Source organism: Osmia lignaria, chromosome 13 (genome assembly GCF_051020975.1).
Source record: "Osmia lignaria lignaria isolate PbOS001 chromosome 13, iyOsmLign1, whole genome shotgun sequence".
Taxonomy (NCBI): Eukaryota; Metazoa; Arthropoda; class Insecta; order Hymenoptera; family Megachilidae; genus Osmia; species Osmia lignaria.
The window spans coordinates 9,530,861-9,548,046 of record NC_135044.1 but is presented as its reverse complement, the minus strand read 5'-3'; the positions used below and the strand labels follow the sequence as shown (position 1 = coordinate 9,548,046).

Genomic DNA, 17,186 nt, shown 5'->3' with positions numbered 1-17,186 from the left:
AATAGGAATTCAGAAACCGCGCGGTCCCTCGCGACGCATGTGACATACATCGTTCGGCACGACACAATAGTGATGTTATCTGTAAATACAATATAAATTGGCCTTAAAATTTGTAGGATAAATTTCAGCGTCTTTTATTTAAAATATATAGGTAGATAAGATAAATGAAAAGTGAAATGAAGTGAAATGAGTGAAATGATTTTGCTTGAAATGTTTCATATTTTCACGAATAAAAATTTAACAGAATATGTATTCACGTTAAGTGTCAACGAATTGTGAAATGGTTAACACCAAGAGGTTACGAATTTCCATAAACAAATGACAGATCTTTGATCTCCAAATCGGGTGCCCGATGATGCGTCACATCCGTTGGGTCTTTAAATTAAAAAAGAAAATAAACAAATAAATTTACGATGTGTTCCACCAACGTCCAGAACAAAGAAGCGATGAAGACATCGCAAAGGCTGAAGATTTTAACCTTTACATAAGAACGAGAAGATTTATTGGTTTTCATCATGGAGAGCATCTATGCTGTAATATTTACCCTGATTCTTATGTTCCCTTTTGTCCTTCAACTTCACATGCTAATCGTAAGTGATTCTGAAATCTATGTACATACATTTTATTGGCGTTATATTATATTACATACTAACACGTTAAGTATGATTAGCGTAACTAAGTGAATCTGACTCTACTAAAAATCTAGACTAGCCCTTCACCATTACAAAAATTAAAGGTTCTAAGATTCCAGAATTCCGAAACTTTAGAACTTCAAAATTTCAAATTTCTTATATTTGAAAAACCCAAGATTATATAAATCTTCAAAATTTCAAAATTACAAAATTCGAAAATTCGAAAATTCAAAACTTTCAAAATTTCTAAAGCACCTGGCTCATCCCAGAAGAAGGTTCAAATTACATCAGTGTTGAGTACCATAGCAAAAATGAACATTTGTTATAAGACATATTAAAATTCTAATAGTTTAAAAACAGGAATATTTAATTTTTAAATTTCAAACCTTCCGTTTGGTACCTTGTACTATTAGCATTTAATAACAACACTATTCAAAGGAATATTTTTCTTTTAATTAGTCGGACATATGTAATGTGCAACGTGTTAAATAATTTAACAACTAAAAACTACAGCAAAATATTAACAATCCCCCTAATTCACAGCTGGATCCAAAGAAGCTATGCTCTGTTTTCCATTACTACGCAACCAGCCCAGAAGACACCACCGACAGAAGTTCATCCCCAAAGTTACTGCAGTATTATCCCAAAGTACCAATTGTATTCGACGTGAAATCAGACTCCAAAATATCTTTAACAAACCTGAGGACTGTGTCGTCATCCCCTACACTAGTACCGCAGATATCAAGCATAGAAGCTCGTAAGAAATCAAGCAAACGTCTATTGTTAAGAGTGAAGCACTCCTGCACGTTTGTCAAAACTGATCAGGTGTTGCCTGTAGTAGACATCACCTCGAACTACAGCTCTTACAGGTACAAAGCATTCGAAACATGTCTAAGAAACCTTTACGGAGACAATTATCCGCCTGGTGAAGTGGTGTTAAATTCTATGCAGTTGAATTTGTTAGACTCGCGGACAAACGTATCCCGTCTGAAGAAAGCTAACCTGTTCGACTTCATCAAAGACAGCGAATTGACCCTGGCCACCAGTGCCATGTGCAGAAAGTTTGAAATTGAATATCTCAATGTGTTGGATCACTTTGTGACCAAACTGGCTGACAAACCGTCCACAGAAGAGAGATTCACGGAAACGTTGTAGCAGGATCAGTGACGGTTATCTGACAATACCGATTCGAAGGACTCTATCAGAGACATAATCACCAGTTCAGAAAAGAATCGGAGATCCTGTAAGAAGATCGAGCCTTGCGAATTTAATTTGTCCTCGCCTCGACGCGTTTACGGGACCAATGACATTCATTCAGGCAGAAAGCACTCTCTGCCAGAACTCGGGCGTCTGCTTCGGAGCTTTTGGATTCGTTGCAAGCGGATCGATTAGGAGACGAGTTTGATTGGTCAAAAGAAACAGGAAGGGACAATGTTTGTCGCGAAATTACTGATACGGGTCTTCGGAAAATTGAATGTTTCTTTTTTGTACACTGTTTTTGCATGGAGATAAAGAATTGATTGAAAGAATCATTGACGAGTGTCGTTACTAAGTTTTGATTGGTTCCAGATGCTATGGATTTGAATTGTTGGATTATGGTCGGGTAAATCCAAACCTATCAAAGATCTATGATCTAGACTTACGGAAAGACTACAAGAGTATTTTTAGATAAAAATAATGATAGTCAAATTTTGATATGGCATATGTTAGATTATGGGGATTATTATAATAAAATTCACAGTATATTTCAACACAAAATACTTTATTTTAAGGCTAGGAAGGACGTCTTCTCTCTATGACGTTTTGACACGAAGTGGCTAGAAAGCCCGTAAGGACAAAGCTAAAAGTCTGTTGCCCACTTAAAGATTCTATAAAGACCAAGACTGCATTCAGTCTGTTACCCAGGCCCTCAGGTATAAACAGTCCCAGGCCTATGGGTCCGTTGACGTCTGGTCCATAAACAAAACATTAAAGCACGCAGTGCTTCTCAAATATACTAAATTTATTTTTGCTTACTTGCTGACGCATTGTAAGTAATCCAACAGTATATCTCACTACGCTCCATAAATAGAATATGTGAATTTTTTTGAAGAGTAATGACAGTTTTAATGGATTCCATTGAAAGAGGTTCCACAACGGATCTGTGTTTCCTGGACAACATTCATTATATCTTATTCCATTTGGAATAGAAAGACTCTGAGATAAAATCTCATATAAAGAGTGCTATTGAATAAAGTTTGCGAATAAGAAATTGGTGTTTGGTGTAATTTATGAACTTCGGATTTATTAAATCAACGAGTGTTCTTTACTTTAATATTATTAATGTCAATTGTGATTGTATTTGAATCATCATTAATGGGTTGTTTTCCTAGATAGCTTGCTAGAAATTGCATCTGTTTATTGATCCTTCTCCTCATTCGAATATTCAGGTAAATCTTGAATTCTACCCTTCTTTTGGACTCTCATACTTATTCCTTGTCCTTGAAAATAATTGCCTTCGTTCTGCAGTATTTTGTGATGATCTTAGTAAAAGATTTTGTTCTTTTTTACATTCTAAATAGTAATTCGTATATGTATAATAAATATAAAATATAATATAATATTAATTTTTATGTAATTTATAATTTTTTATTACTGCACAACTTCGACATAGATAGGTGTATTTGAATATCCTTTATTCGGATACTTTAATATTTAAATCTTTTATTATCCAAACTGCGTCTTTGTAGCATATTGGACTATCAACCTTTTGGATTTCTATTTATATAAATAAAGTTTAGTATCAATCAGAAATGCAAAGAAAAGTATTCAGATCAAATATATTAACGGAAGGAAAGTACATAGTTGCCTTAGTACCTACATGTATCATTAGCTCTTAAACTGAAATTTTGAGTTCAGTAGCTATGGCTGCAGTGAAAAACTCACCAAAGAGGAGCATACATATAAGATGAAAGATGAACGATTCGAAAAGAAAAAAGGATTTATAAGATCCAGGGTCGAAAACGATCTCACGTGGTTAGCATGCCGATGGTTTGTTTAACGCCTTCTATGAACTTCTTGTTCCGCAGGAAACTTATCTACTAAATTTGTGGATTACAACGTGATCTTTTCTTTTTAGAACAGGGAAAATGTCTTTCATTATAGTGCTATGGAGCTTGCTATTAAGATATAATTAATGGATATAGTAGTATCTGTAATTGTGAAATTTTCAAGCAACAAAGTTGTTTATAAAAATCTGGTTGTAACTTCAAGACTTCACTCTTACTTTGAAATTTGATTACTAAATAAAACCTTCAGATCTTTTTTCTATAAAATATGGGTGTAACTTTTAACTTTTTATTCCAGTCTTTAGATAACAAAAATATAACAAAGTGAAAGAGTTATTTACTAATATGTCATAATGAAATATACGAGTATTCGTTGTGGAAATTCGGATTGAAGATGAGCATCATTGGGCTAAGCGTATTGAAAATTTGAGCATGGCGAGGTTTTATCGGGTTTCAGAGAAAACCGAGAACGTTGGAAACATGCAACGACCGGCAATAGGATTTCGTGACAAGTCGATTTGCCACGGAGCAAAAATTCTCAGATTCGTTGTCAGCATCCTCGTCCTCTTTATGTATGCTTTCACGCTTTCCAACAATGTGTGCAGAAATATTAGAGAGACTCTATTGCTGGCAAATGGAGTTGATATAATCGAAAGGAAGCACGAGGTACATGATCCTATTCAGCACCAAAAAAGTTTATGTTATTGATATTCCTGTAACGTGGTAATTAAAACGGTATTGGTGCTAACGGTACAAGTTGGTCGCCATGATTTTTTGAATACGTTTATAAAATTGTGATTATACTACATTTGTTACACTTTCCTTTCACATTTAATGGTCTTTATTTATTTTACCTATAATATATTAATTAGTAGTATTACTGATTAATAATTTTATAGATAAATTAATCTGGTAATTATTTAAAAGTTTGAAATATGTTGTCAATGTTATCATTCTGAACAACTTTTCCCTATGCATGTTACCGCCGCTCGGTCTTAGTTTCCGAGATATTCGTAAAAAACTGTAGTTATACTTATGTCACCAGTATACTGTATTCCGGGAAAAATGGAGACTGAATAGTGATTGAAAGAGTGATTGAAGTGGTTTGAGGTTAGGGTTAGGGTTAGGGTTAGGTTAGGTTTAGGTTAGGTTTAGGTTTAGAGCGTACATGGCGTGATACAAGAGTTAATATTCCTCGTTATGGAACTCGTACGTCTCATGACGTGGGATATATAAACAGCTGAGATTTTATTCCGACGTCAACATGATGTTAATGAGCGTATAATTGCATTTTTCGATATGATGGGCGAAATGTTTCCGAAACACAAAATGAATAATAGGTATACAATATATAAAAGGTGAAAGAAAGAGTAATTATAACGTGAAAAAATCAAAACCCTAACCCTAACCCTAACCTCAAACCACTTCAATCACTCTTTCAATCACCATTCAGTCTCCATTTTTCCCGGAATACAGTGTACTCGTAACCTAAGTTTAACTAAAGATTTTTGCAAATATCTCGGAAACTAAGGCCTAGCGGCGGTAACATGTATAGGGAAAAGTTGTTCAGAATGATGACCTTGACAACATATTTCAAGGTCACGAAAATCGGTGAGGAGGGCCAACTTCTAAATAATTACCATTAATCTTGTTAAATTTCATATATTATAATACGATTATATTATATTTAATTATAAATTTAATTTAATTTGATTAAGTTAATCAATAATAATATTGGAGTTTTATCAATTGGATATTAATCATTAACATTGTGGAGAACCTTAGGGACGAATTCAAATTTCGAAACAACCTTGATAATGTTCCAAACCATGAATATGAATAATAATTAATGAGTCTCTCATATTTTGGAAGACTACCATAATTGCATAAACATTACCAGTCTGATGATTAGTATTAACTTAAACTTTCCAACAAATTCATGTACATGTACATAGGTAAACAACCAGTTCGTCCAACACTTTACGTGACAATTCGCAAAATGTGAATGGAAAGGTATATGGCAAGAAGTGAGATTGATGATACTCCGCGAGGTCAAGTCGAACCTTCTCCAAAGAGATGGCATTAAGTCGACTGTTTTGCCCTTGGCATTTATATTCATCGGTAAGTTTGACTGTACGCCACAAGAGTGAACTAAAGCTATTCTAAAGGTTGAAGAAGATCTTGGACCGAAAGTGAAATAAAGAAACGGACATATAATGGAATAGGCGAATACTTTTGGCACTCTATCGTAGCTTTTATGTATTTCGAAAGTATCGATCTCCATAAAGTTGCAGTTGTGAAATGAGTTTTTGTCTGATTCTAAATCGATCTTTTTCAAAACCATTTCTAGATGAGGTATACTTATCACATAGAATAATCAAATAGCCAAAAATAATGAAATATGAAAAATAGATGAAGGTTACCGGAGGATGAATTTATACATCGACAATATTTTAAGCAATTGTGAGAATATTTAAGAGAATTGTGTAAATGAGAACGTTTGGAGACTTTCGGTTTCATCTGACGCCTCAGTACGACGCTTTCAGCACGAGATCTATCAGTATCCTTTTAATCTGTGCGGACAGATTTATTCCCGGTGATTCCTTGACCGCGTCTCAAGGCAACCAGGATTTCTCAAGTATATCCAGGTGCTTGTTGCGCGTTGATTTTGACGCGTTTAAAAGACTGAAAATCACCGACGAGAGAAAATGTTGAGGAAAAGGACTTTGTCAATCGGCCAGGTAAAGGCATGCCTGAAACGAGACAGTTCCGTTCCATTCAATTCCTCTCCTGTTTCTTTTCAATCGATGTCTTATCTCTTTTTTACGAGGGAATACTTTGCTGCATGATTCTGAAACGAGTGGATACCTGCGATCGAAGAAATTAAATTTTTTTTTTGTTTTGATTCTTTGGTGTTCAGATGTATTTATTGGGGGATATTTTATTAGTGTTATATGGAAATATAAAAAATGTTGGGTGTTTTTGGTACCTCACCTACCTCTCATAATTACAGACGGATCTCAGAAATTTCAAAGAACTTCGATAATATTTAGTAATTGGAAAATGACTAACATAATTAGAAAGTTCCTAATTAAAAAATTCAATATTATTAAAATTAGTAATTGGCATTGACATAACTAGAACTTTTCTGGAGGGTGGACCAAGTCCCTTAGAAATTCTGAAATCTTGAAAATCTAACATTTAAAAAGTATGAAATTTTTAACTTCTCGAATTAAAAGATATCTCGAAAACAAAGATAGTCCCTGAATTTGCCAAAGAAAAAAGTTGCAAAAAATATCGTATTTTACAACATATTTGAAGATCATCAAGATCTATGAGGGCGTCACACATCGATAGGTTGACCAATAAGAATAATGTAATTGTAAAATTCTGTCCTGTATTCTATTAAATAGGATCCTGTGCATTTTGCTAATGTGCTATATACACGTAGATGTTAAGGCTTCCGATTTTAAGGACCCCAAATATAAAGGCTTTTCGAAAATCTTCGGCTTCCTATTAGTTTCCGAGATATTAATTAAAAATTTTCGTACAATACATAGAATTTTTCCTATACAGACGCAACTAACACTACCGTCTTCGCTGTAGCAACCGTCATCGTCAAGTGTCGAACAGCCATTCACACCATAGCGATATCGGCTTCCGTTTCTATAGGGTGACCCATGTAAAATCCTTTTTTTTTTTTTTGTTAACTTTTTGTAACATTTTCCTTTCCTTGTCGTATGATCACCAAGCTAACCGACCGACCAACAGAGCAAAAATCAGGTAAAGAAGCTATTATAGCTGATGTTCGAATTGCCTCCCTTCTACTGCTTGACAACCTCTACGCGGTACACCTTGGCTACTGCTAATGCCGACGCGACGGTACTTGAATTTTATCAACTCATATCTCGAAAAATACTCAACCGAAAGAAGCTGGTGGAAGTGTTTTGAAAAGCTCTCGATGTCAGCTACAAGAATATTAAATAAAAAGTGGGGGTTTCTATTTAAAATTTTTAACTTGACTTACGCCTTATATTTACGCTCAAGGTCAAATATCTATTGAAACACTACAACTTATGTATCAAATATTTTTTCCTAAAATGCTTTTCTTTCGAGATATTTCATCGGTCCCGGACTTTTTCCTCACCCTGTATAGTTAGTAAGCCAGATTAAGATTTTCAAAATGTTGCACCTGTCCTTAATGCCAAAAAAACCCTTCTAGGCGCCCCAAAGAATAAAGCAGGTAATTATCTTATTAAGATCCTAGTAAGACCCACACGCACCCAACCCAAAGAGCACCCAAATATTAAAGATAGATCCTTTCGAACACTTATTGGGTCTTTACTATATGGATAAAACAGAATCAGCTCTTGAGAATCTGTTACGTTCAAGCGGTTGTCGTTACCGTACCAACGCGGTTTTTCCGAATTTCAACCATAGTAGCAAAAGGGGAATGAAACCACGCGAAGACTTTTTACGTAGGGATTTATTGCGGGTAAACCGACAGAGTAACGCCGAGTCTTTTTAACCGACTTCGAAAAAGGAGGAGGTTACTCAATTCGATTAGTATATATTTCTTTCTATGTGTGTTCACCGATTACTCCGAGATGGATGGAGTAATCGGTGCGAAACTCTTTGCATCTCGTAGAGTATTTCTCCCACTTGGTTTCGTAAAAAAAATATGTTGCATTTTTTCATTCCAAACGACTTTTATCGCAAAAAACGTAATGCTTCATTTATATCTTTCGGCGTTTAGACTGCAAGGAATGTACCGATCACGATGAAAGCTTTCACATCTAATAGGAGATGTTTCCACGATGATCCCACTTGCAAAAAGGGAATAGCAGGATAAGATGGTCAAAAGTGCCCTTGAGCCGATTTTTTTCAGCAATGCACCATTTTATAGCTTATAATAAAAAACCATTGTACACCAAGTTTCAACCCTGTATCTCAACTGGGAGGGTAGTTACAGGGTGAGAAAGAAAAAGTGGTTTTTGCCATATTTTCCCTATTTAATGGCGTTCAAAAAATCTGAAAAAATTCTAGAATATTCCGGCCATGTTTCTTTATGATTGTGAATTTTCTCAGATTTTTCGGTTGCAAATCCTAGACGTGAAAAATCAAAAACGCAAAAAAAAGTAGAAAAATTGAGATTTCGGGTAGAAGCTTTCAAAACACTAGATTTTTACTTTCACAGTAGTTAGATATTAGTATGACTGGTGTCCTCAATTTTTTTCAGATTTTTAAGTGTGGTGCGCCGTGTTTAAAAAAAACAAAAACCGATATTTTCGACATATTTTGTGCGATAACATGAGAAATGCTTTCAATTTTTACATTTCCTTTACACACTTAGTGCATGATGTGATTTCTAACATTTCTGCATTGGATGGAGCAAGATCTGAATGGAGAGAGTGAAGTTATTGTAAATAATTGAAAATTACGCACGTTATCTCCTAAAATATTCGACAGTTTTTCAACGTTGTCGGTGGTTGAATGGTTAAGGTGTCCGACCGCGGAACCGCTAGGAAGTTTTTTGTCGCAGGTTCGCGCCCCATGAATGTCCAATTTTTTTTTTCATAAAATCATTTTTTTTTAAATTATTAATTACACAAGAATACACACTAATCATTTAATAACGTATGAAAAATATTTTTAAAATATTATCATGAAGTATACATAAAAATAAGTGGTGCAATACCAATTTGCTGATTATGTATTGTTCTAATTACCGATAAGCCCCAATATTTTGTTAATTGAACAGTCGCGTGGTTATTTGTTTATGATGGATATTGAAAGCTATTAATGAAATCTATTTAATCGTTAAATAGTATACTAAATACATTTCAACCTTTTCGGAGGCGGCGTAAGATTAAAAATACCCTAATAAATGATGCTACCAATAACGATTTGATTGCGGTATGGCAAACTTGGTAATTAATAAGTCATAAATAAAATGCGCAACGTTATATGTACGGGTGAAAACATTTGTAATTGTAATGATTGTATTAGAAGTTGGCAGTACTTTTGATGTACATGTAGTTAATTCGCAATGAGTGTGTTGATTCCCGTTGTATATTGTTTACTTGAAGTTATCAAATGAGTCATTTGTCATAGGTTGCCGACGCTCGAGCTAGGATCTTCCTAGTAGAAGAAAAGTTTTTAATTTTGCGCCTCCTCCAAAAAAGTTGAAATGTATTCAATATACTATTTAACGATTAAGTAGCTTTTATTAATAGTTGTTGAATGAAATATAAATTATTTCATACCTTTAAGCGTATTTTGTTAATGCAGCAATAGGTTTCCTTAATAATTGTCATGTAATTGTATAAATTATTTTACATTTTTTAGCGCATCTCAAAGTCGGTTGCATTTTTTTTCTTGAATTATTTTATTTCACACTTATTAGTGGAACGAGCAGTACTTATAGGATACCATAAGGTGTTTTCCCGTTCGTATCGGTTAACTAATATGTTTAGCTGGAAGATCGCGAATCATGCTGTGACGAAATATATCAATTTCTGATGGTTTGATAAACGGCGCAATGGGAATATTAAAGAAATTTACATGACCGGCACTTGGAAGAGATCAACTGGTACAGGGAGAATTGCCGGACTCAATACTTATAAAATTGGACGACGAATCCATTGGAAGTAGGTTTAAAGATGTCGATGGTTACATCCCAATAACTCCAGTTGCAGCAACGTTTCAGGCGACGTAAGGTTACGGAGACATTGAGCGCAGAATGTTACCACTTATCCTAAGTTGGGCAGTAACGGTGCACAAATTACAGAGGACTACATTAAATAAAGCTGTAATTGATCTTGGCAAAAAGAATTTTGCGAAAGGTCAAAAATTGCTCTTATTGTTAGTCGTGTCAAAAGTTTAGATGGTCTAGTTTTATCTGATTTTAGTTTTATCTGAGTGCCAAACAAAGTCCTCGTTAAACCGCATGACAAAAGAACATTCGCAGGTGTGCAAAGATGGCGATGGTTTCTTTTGCAAAGAAACAGTCCAAATCAGCTTCCAGCGACCGATACATGAAGAAGAAAGCCAAGTCTTCTTATAACGACCAATTTGTAAAGAAACTGACGAAGTCTACTTCCAGAGACAATTTTGAAAAATCGCGATCGGTACATTCCATGCTGAGTAATGACTATACACTGTAAACATTAAACAAGAAGTATTTTGCAATAACAATAGTTATTAACAATAACAAATTCCATAAATTTTTGCAAGTGGGATCATCGCGGAAATATCTCCTACTAGATGTGAAAGGTTTCATCACGATCGGTACAGTCCTTGCAGAATAAACGCCGAACGGTACGTTTTTGCAATAAAAATCGTTAGCAATAAAAAAATGCAAAATGTCTTTTTTACCGGACCAGTTGGGAGACATTTTATAAGATGCAAAAGGTTTTGTTCCGATTGGTCCATCCGTCTCGAAATAATCGGTGAACGTACATAGAAAAAAAAAAAAGAAAATACTTTTCGAAATCGGTTAATAAATGAATTAGAGACCTTCTGGAACTGGAACAAAAAACTATCACGCTATTGTTTCTTAAAAAAAATTCTTTTAATTTTTAATTTTTTTTTAATCAATTAAAAAGAGAGATGTAATTAGAGTCTTTCGAGAAGAAGAATGATTTAGAGAACAGAAAGTTAACACCGTAGACAGAACGTCGACGTACTATTTCAATGACTGTTTACTGATATTCAGAAACTAGGTGCATGTAATCCAATAGTCGACAATTTAGGACATAAAGAGAGAATGAGCGTTCTAACATGGACACAGTTTGGACGGGCAAACACTTGAATGATGTCGGAAAGTTGGCAGTACATTTCCCGTTCTAGGTGAATTATATTTAGCGAACTGTGGATCCTTTGCGACGAGTCGTCAATGCTAACTCTCCTTTCATCATGATGTCCGCACATCAAAAGCGAAATTTAATTAATTAAGTAAACAAGAATTTTCATGCAACCCTCCAACCACGAGTATTAATCTCACGGTATTGACAATCCTCAGGATCAAGTAATTTCAAAATGATTTCTAATTGAAAAGAAATTATATAATTGATTTGCCTGTTTTTACGATTTCACCCAGTCCATCAGATTTTTGGAGAATTTGGAACATAAAATTTAGAATTGAGGCAGATATAAGACTTACAAATTGCAATTTGAAATGTATAAAATGTAAAGATTAGTATTGAGAATATTCTGAAATCTAGAAATCAGGATTTTACAGAACCTGAAAACTGAAGCTTTGAAAAACGCTAATTTGGAAATATAAAATCTAAAGAAATTGGGGCACAAAGCAATTTCTAAAATGGAATAGATTTATTTGAAATTTGAGCTAATTGTTTATTGAAATTATCGATTAAAAATTCAATAAAGTAACGCTCTAAACATGGCTGGTTTAGTCGGCTGTCTATGTACAAATTGGAAATTAACTAAACTAAGCTATCATAACCACGTCCCGAGTATAGTTTACAGACACCCGATACAAAGCATAATAAATACCCTTTGCTTCAGTCAGGAAGTTAAATATTAATTAACGCAAACCCGCTAATGGACCCTTTGAGTGCAAACGATCGGAAATCTAAGAGCTTGAAATTTAGTATCGTCATGTTGTATACGTTGCTTAGATTACACGATCTTTCAGTTAAAAAGTTTTTCCTCCGAAAAAATTTACATTTCGAAGTTATTTCAAAATACAAGATTACAGGATGTCCTCGATGACGTAATATTACCGATTTAAGGATAATTGCACATGCAACGCAATTCTCAACCTTTTGTTATGTTCACGATACCATAAATAAATTTTCTTGTAAATATTTTCAACAATTTTCAAACTCAATCTTCTCAAAAATGAAACCGTGTGGTAAATATTTAGAATAAGGGAGCCACCTCCGATTTCGATCACCTTCAAATATGTTGTCAAGGTCGTCATTCTGAACAACTTTTTCCTATACATATAATAGTCGGACTCTATTAGTTTGCGAGATATTTGAGAAAATAACGCGCTTAACTATCAATATTTCCAAGAGTGAATAAGTCGCAACTAGGATCTCACCTATTGTTTTGGGGGGCTCCGCCCCCACGACGACGATAACCCCAAACCCCTTTGGGATGGACCTTTTTAGGTACTTCGAAAACACATGTGGGGATTAATGAACGGATAGTATATGTAGGTATAAGTTTAATACAGTCAAATGCTAAATGGAGCACATATTAGTCATTTATTCGTTTAGACTTTCATTCAAGGGATACATAATTCCCATTATTTTGAGAAACGCATCTAATCTTTCAGAAAAATCGAATTTTTTTAAAAATATGAATTCTGCTCTCCACAGTCTTTCAATATTTTATATATGTACCCCTGAACCGGGATCAACAAAATTTGCAGAGTTGTTTACAATGCAATGTTTGTACACATCTTTATTTATTTGTGCATACGCCTTCCAACAGTCGCTATAAATTATTGTTCCCGGAGCAATGTTCTTCAAATTTAGAGGTAACAGTACCTCCGATTTGCGAGACGCTATTGGAACAACAAAAAACTTCTTTGAGTGTCGTTCAATAGCACCGAAAATCCACTGTCCTTGTATGACTCGTCCTCGATTGTATTTTTGGCGACCAAATTTTGCCTCGTCAATCTCCACGACTATTACATCCCCACCAATTTGATTTTCGTCTTTTATCAACCATTCATACATAAGCTGAAAAATTATTAATAAAATAAGTTCATAAACCAGTGTTAATAATAATAGGCATTTAATTAATTACCTCTCGACAGAAATTAGTCCAGTCAACTGCTGTAGAAGATGAAATGTTAAGTTCTACTTCGAGAAATCTTTGCCTACGAGTATTCATCATTAAAATATAGCAAATTAATCGACAAGCTACACAAATATTTAAATTTGTTTTTGAGAACCAGGTCCTATGTAATGCACTGATTTTAAAATTGCATGTTAATCGTTTTCTTTTACGGTTCATTATTTGTTTATAATAATGGTTAGTACAATGAAAACATAATGACTCTAAACACTTTAATTCTAAAATACTTCCACACTGTGGACATTTTATTGTTTGACGAATAACATTTTTAGAATACAAATAATTCAATAATTCGTCGCGATTTGTGGTTAGAGCTAAAAACTCGTAGAATTTCATTTTAGAGCATTGATATTTATATAATTGTACGTTACAATGATTAGTCGTACACAGTTCGTGAAATACAAAAAATGTCTAGTTCACTGATGACTTTGGACATTGAGTCAATGACAAGATATATGTATATATACACACTAGGCACTCTACTGAACGCAAAATGCTGTCGAAAATTTATCTAGCCTTAAGATAACTATTTTCTCAAATATCTAGCAAACTAAAAGAGTCCGACTATTATATGTATAGGAAAAAGTTGTTCAGAATGACGACCTTGACAACATATTTGAAGGTGATCGAAATCGGAGGTAGCTCCCTTATTCTAAATATTTACCCATTATTGTATTAATTAGGCTAATTTTGCTTAAAAAACAAAAGCTGATATTGTTACGTGGCCGGCAGCTAGGCAGCGAGTGTGGCTAGTGGAGGCTTTGGGATGAAAGGCCGCGTAACTTATATTATTAAAAAATGACACAACCCGAGCGGTTAGGTTGTATCATTGTGGGAACTGTCACTAGTTTCACTGGGTTTTGAAAGTAAGATGCTAATCTGGAGTTGACACAGTAATGTATATTTTACAATTCAGTCTATTACAATTGTTCTTGTCGCGGATTAGGTGTGTAATGTGTATATTACCTATCTCCGCAGTATGCTCGGTTTTGACGCACTGGCAATGCGGGGTGTTGTGTGTGTGGTTGATTATAATGCCAAATAGAAACACTGACTCGATTTCGCGGATTCTATAAGGTTAACTTTGCTCGAAGGGGACTTCAACCCGATCTCACTAACTAGCAACCAGTTCACGTTCGTACACGAAGTTCTCGACACAAGATGACTTTTGGTACTGACCGAAGAGCGTTGGTACGAACGGGTTTATATACTAATGAGAAAGGGTGATCTAGTTACTATTTAGATAATCGGGCTGGGCCCATCTGTTCGGTGATGTTTACGGTGGACCCATTGCTTTCCCAAAACATTTGGTTCTGTTATCGCTATTCTGTTTATTTCAAGAGCAAGTGGTCTTTTGCCTGAGAGTTTTCCTTTCCAGATGTTAAAAGTTTATTTGAAAGGAGGCATGTTTGATAAAAACGGTCTGCCTACGTGACAATACTTAAGAAATGAACGAAGATTTATTAAATTTATAATATGCTATAAAATGAGAAATTATTGTTAGTGAACAATGACTTGAAATTTTATTAGGCATATTTCTCTATCATCAATATAAACTCTTAAAAGATTATATTTAACTCTTATTCACTGTCGCGACAGACATCGAATTACGTATGACTTGTGACGAACTGAACTCCAAATATTGTATCTTTTACAAATCAACCGCCTGGCCAAAACAGCCAGATGAAAGCTGCTCTCGAACTCATCACTAATAAGTCACCGGCGCGGCGCACAGTGTGACAAAATAGCTGTCGGCGATCAAAAGTCTGTAACTTCGGTTCTATTAGAAATACTTTAATAAAATTTTGGGAAGTTTTTGCCTATATTATGGTACTTAAGTTATACCAATATAAATCATATTGAACTACATGGTGTTAAAATATTCACGTATAAAGTGTAACGTGTTCAATATCCTTCACTTGTTAGATATATTTTAGGTATGTCATTTAACAAAAATTTGACTCAAAACTGTTAATAACTATAAGAGAAACGGATTTAATAATTAAAAAATGATTATCTCGTTCGTTAAATTAGAATCACTGTAGAAAGGATCGGCAAGTTAATATCGACATACATATTGAATATTTAACTGTGAGATTTAGTTTTGAAAATTTCTCACGGGATATGTAATTAAAATCAAGCAATGACTAATATACACGTCGAATGCAGTTAACTGATTAATAATCGTATTTGGTACTGCTTTTCCATCATCGTGCGCAGCGGCCAAGATGGGTGTAATTTATTTCAATCGCCATTTTCTTGAACGGGGGCAAGTAGGGGCAACCAATTTTTTCTGATTCTGATAGAGGAAGGTTCACTCTTTACTGCAGTAATAATTAAACCCCTCGCAAGTGGTTGCAATTTTTTAAAATCATACACAAAGTTAAGATTTTAGTTCAATGTACTTCGTTTCAATTAGATCCTATTATTTAAAAAGTTGTTAACATTTTAACTTACTTTATGCACTGAATAGAATCTATACTAATCTAGTAAACTTTATAATTCATTTGAATTTTATCTTTCCGAGTAAAGTTCTTTATAATCGTACATTGAAGTTACGGATAATATCATTAGCGTTTTGTTCTAACGAATTTCTACTGACTTTGAGTGCGGACCACAGCAAAACGGAAGCAAATATGAAAAAACGGTTTACACTTCGTTAAACAACAGTTTGTTCTCTATCGATGTACGCAAATAGTTTTTCAATTTGCGAATTCACGAAGATTGAATTTTGATCATCGAAAGCCGTTTTGTCCCACTGTGCGCCGGCTACGCTCGTGTCGCGTATCCCTCTTTTTTTGTAAGTCCCCGATATCCCTTTACCCTTCCTCTTTTTTTGAGTTGCCATTAGCGTGACTGGCACCCAACGGAAGCTTGTATCGAAAGAACAAGTTCAAGAAACAAGAAACAAAGAATCTCCTGCTGCACCTTCGAAATCACCAGGACAACCCGCCGTTAACAGTAAGACAACCATAAGCAAAATTCGTTGTTTCATATGTGGTAAGAAAGGACACCATGCGAACGATTGTAAAGATAAGTCTTTAGGGAAAAAATGTTTCAAATGTCAGTCTCATGGTCATATTGCGTCCGATTGTCCGAGTATTAAGAAAGAAAATTTAGTTACTTCTCCGAAAATAAATAACATTTCTGTTCTTCGTTCAAATAATATGACAAAAGAAATTAAAATTAACAACATTCCTTTAAACGCATTAATTGATACGGGAAGTCAATTCACCATAATTCGGACAAGCTCGGCTGATAAATTGAATGCGGCAGTTTTAAACAAAGTAGATGTTACTTTATCGAGACTAGGAAAACATACGGTTTCCACGTTAAGTTATTTTTCTTCTGTCGTGAACATTGATAATTCTGATTTTCCATGTAATATTTATGTTGTCCCGGATAATGCGATATATTTAGATGTAATAGTAGGTAGAGATAAAGCGCGAGCGTTGAACATCGTCAAAGCATTGAAAAGTTAATTACCGATTATAAACCCGAAATAACAAGAAGTACAGACGTGGAAATGAAAATCGTGTTGAAAGACGAAACGCCAATTTTCGAGAGACCTAGACGTTTGCCAGTAACAGATCGCAAAACCGTAAATAAACAGGTAGAGGAATGGATCAAGGAAAATATTGTTGAACCTTGCGCATCCGACTTTTGTAGCCAA

General features: G+C 34.6%; 1 protein-coding gene and 2 long non-coding RNA genes across 4 annotated transcripts in view; all 3 read left to right on the top strand.

The window, feature by feature from the left end:
- The window catches only part of LOC117610144 (uncharacterized), a 34,109-nt gene that overhangs the window by 6,673 nt on the left and 10,250 nt on the right, over positions 1–17,186 (top strand). The window lies entirely within an intron of this gene.
- LOC117610142 (uncharacterized) lies at positions 170–2,946 on the top strand. 2 transcript variants are annotated; one of them, XM_034337181.2, is made up of 3 exons: positions 170–590; positions 1,176–1,501; positions 1,597–1,735. In XM_034337181.2, exons 1-3 carry the CDS (start codon positions 516–518, stop codon positions 1,631–1,633), a joined length of 438 nt encoding a protein of 145 aa, XP_034193072.2. In that variant the 5' UTR covers positions 170–515; the 3' UTR covers positions 1,634–1,735. The 2 variants fall into 2 exon arrangements, with proteins under 2 accessions (XP_034193072.2, XP_034193071.2); XM_034337180.2 differs by having other exon boundaries at positions 179–590; positions 1,176–2,946.
- On the top strand, positions 5,031–6,113 carry LOC117610147 (uncharacterized). The gene is made up of 3 exons (XR_004582807.2): positions 5,031–5,290; positions 5,635–5,800; positions 6,030–6,113. It is a non-coding gene; the product is annotated as an uncharacterized LOC117610147 (long non-coding RNA).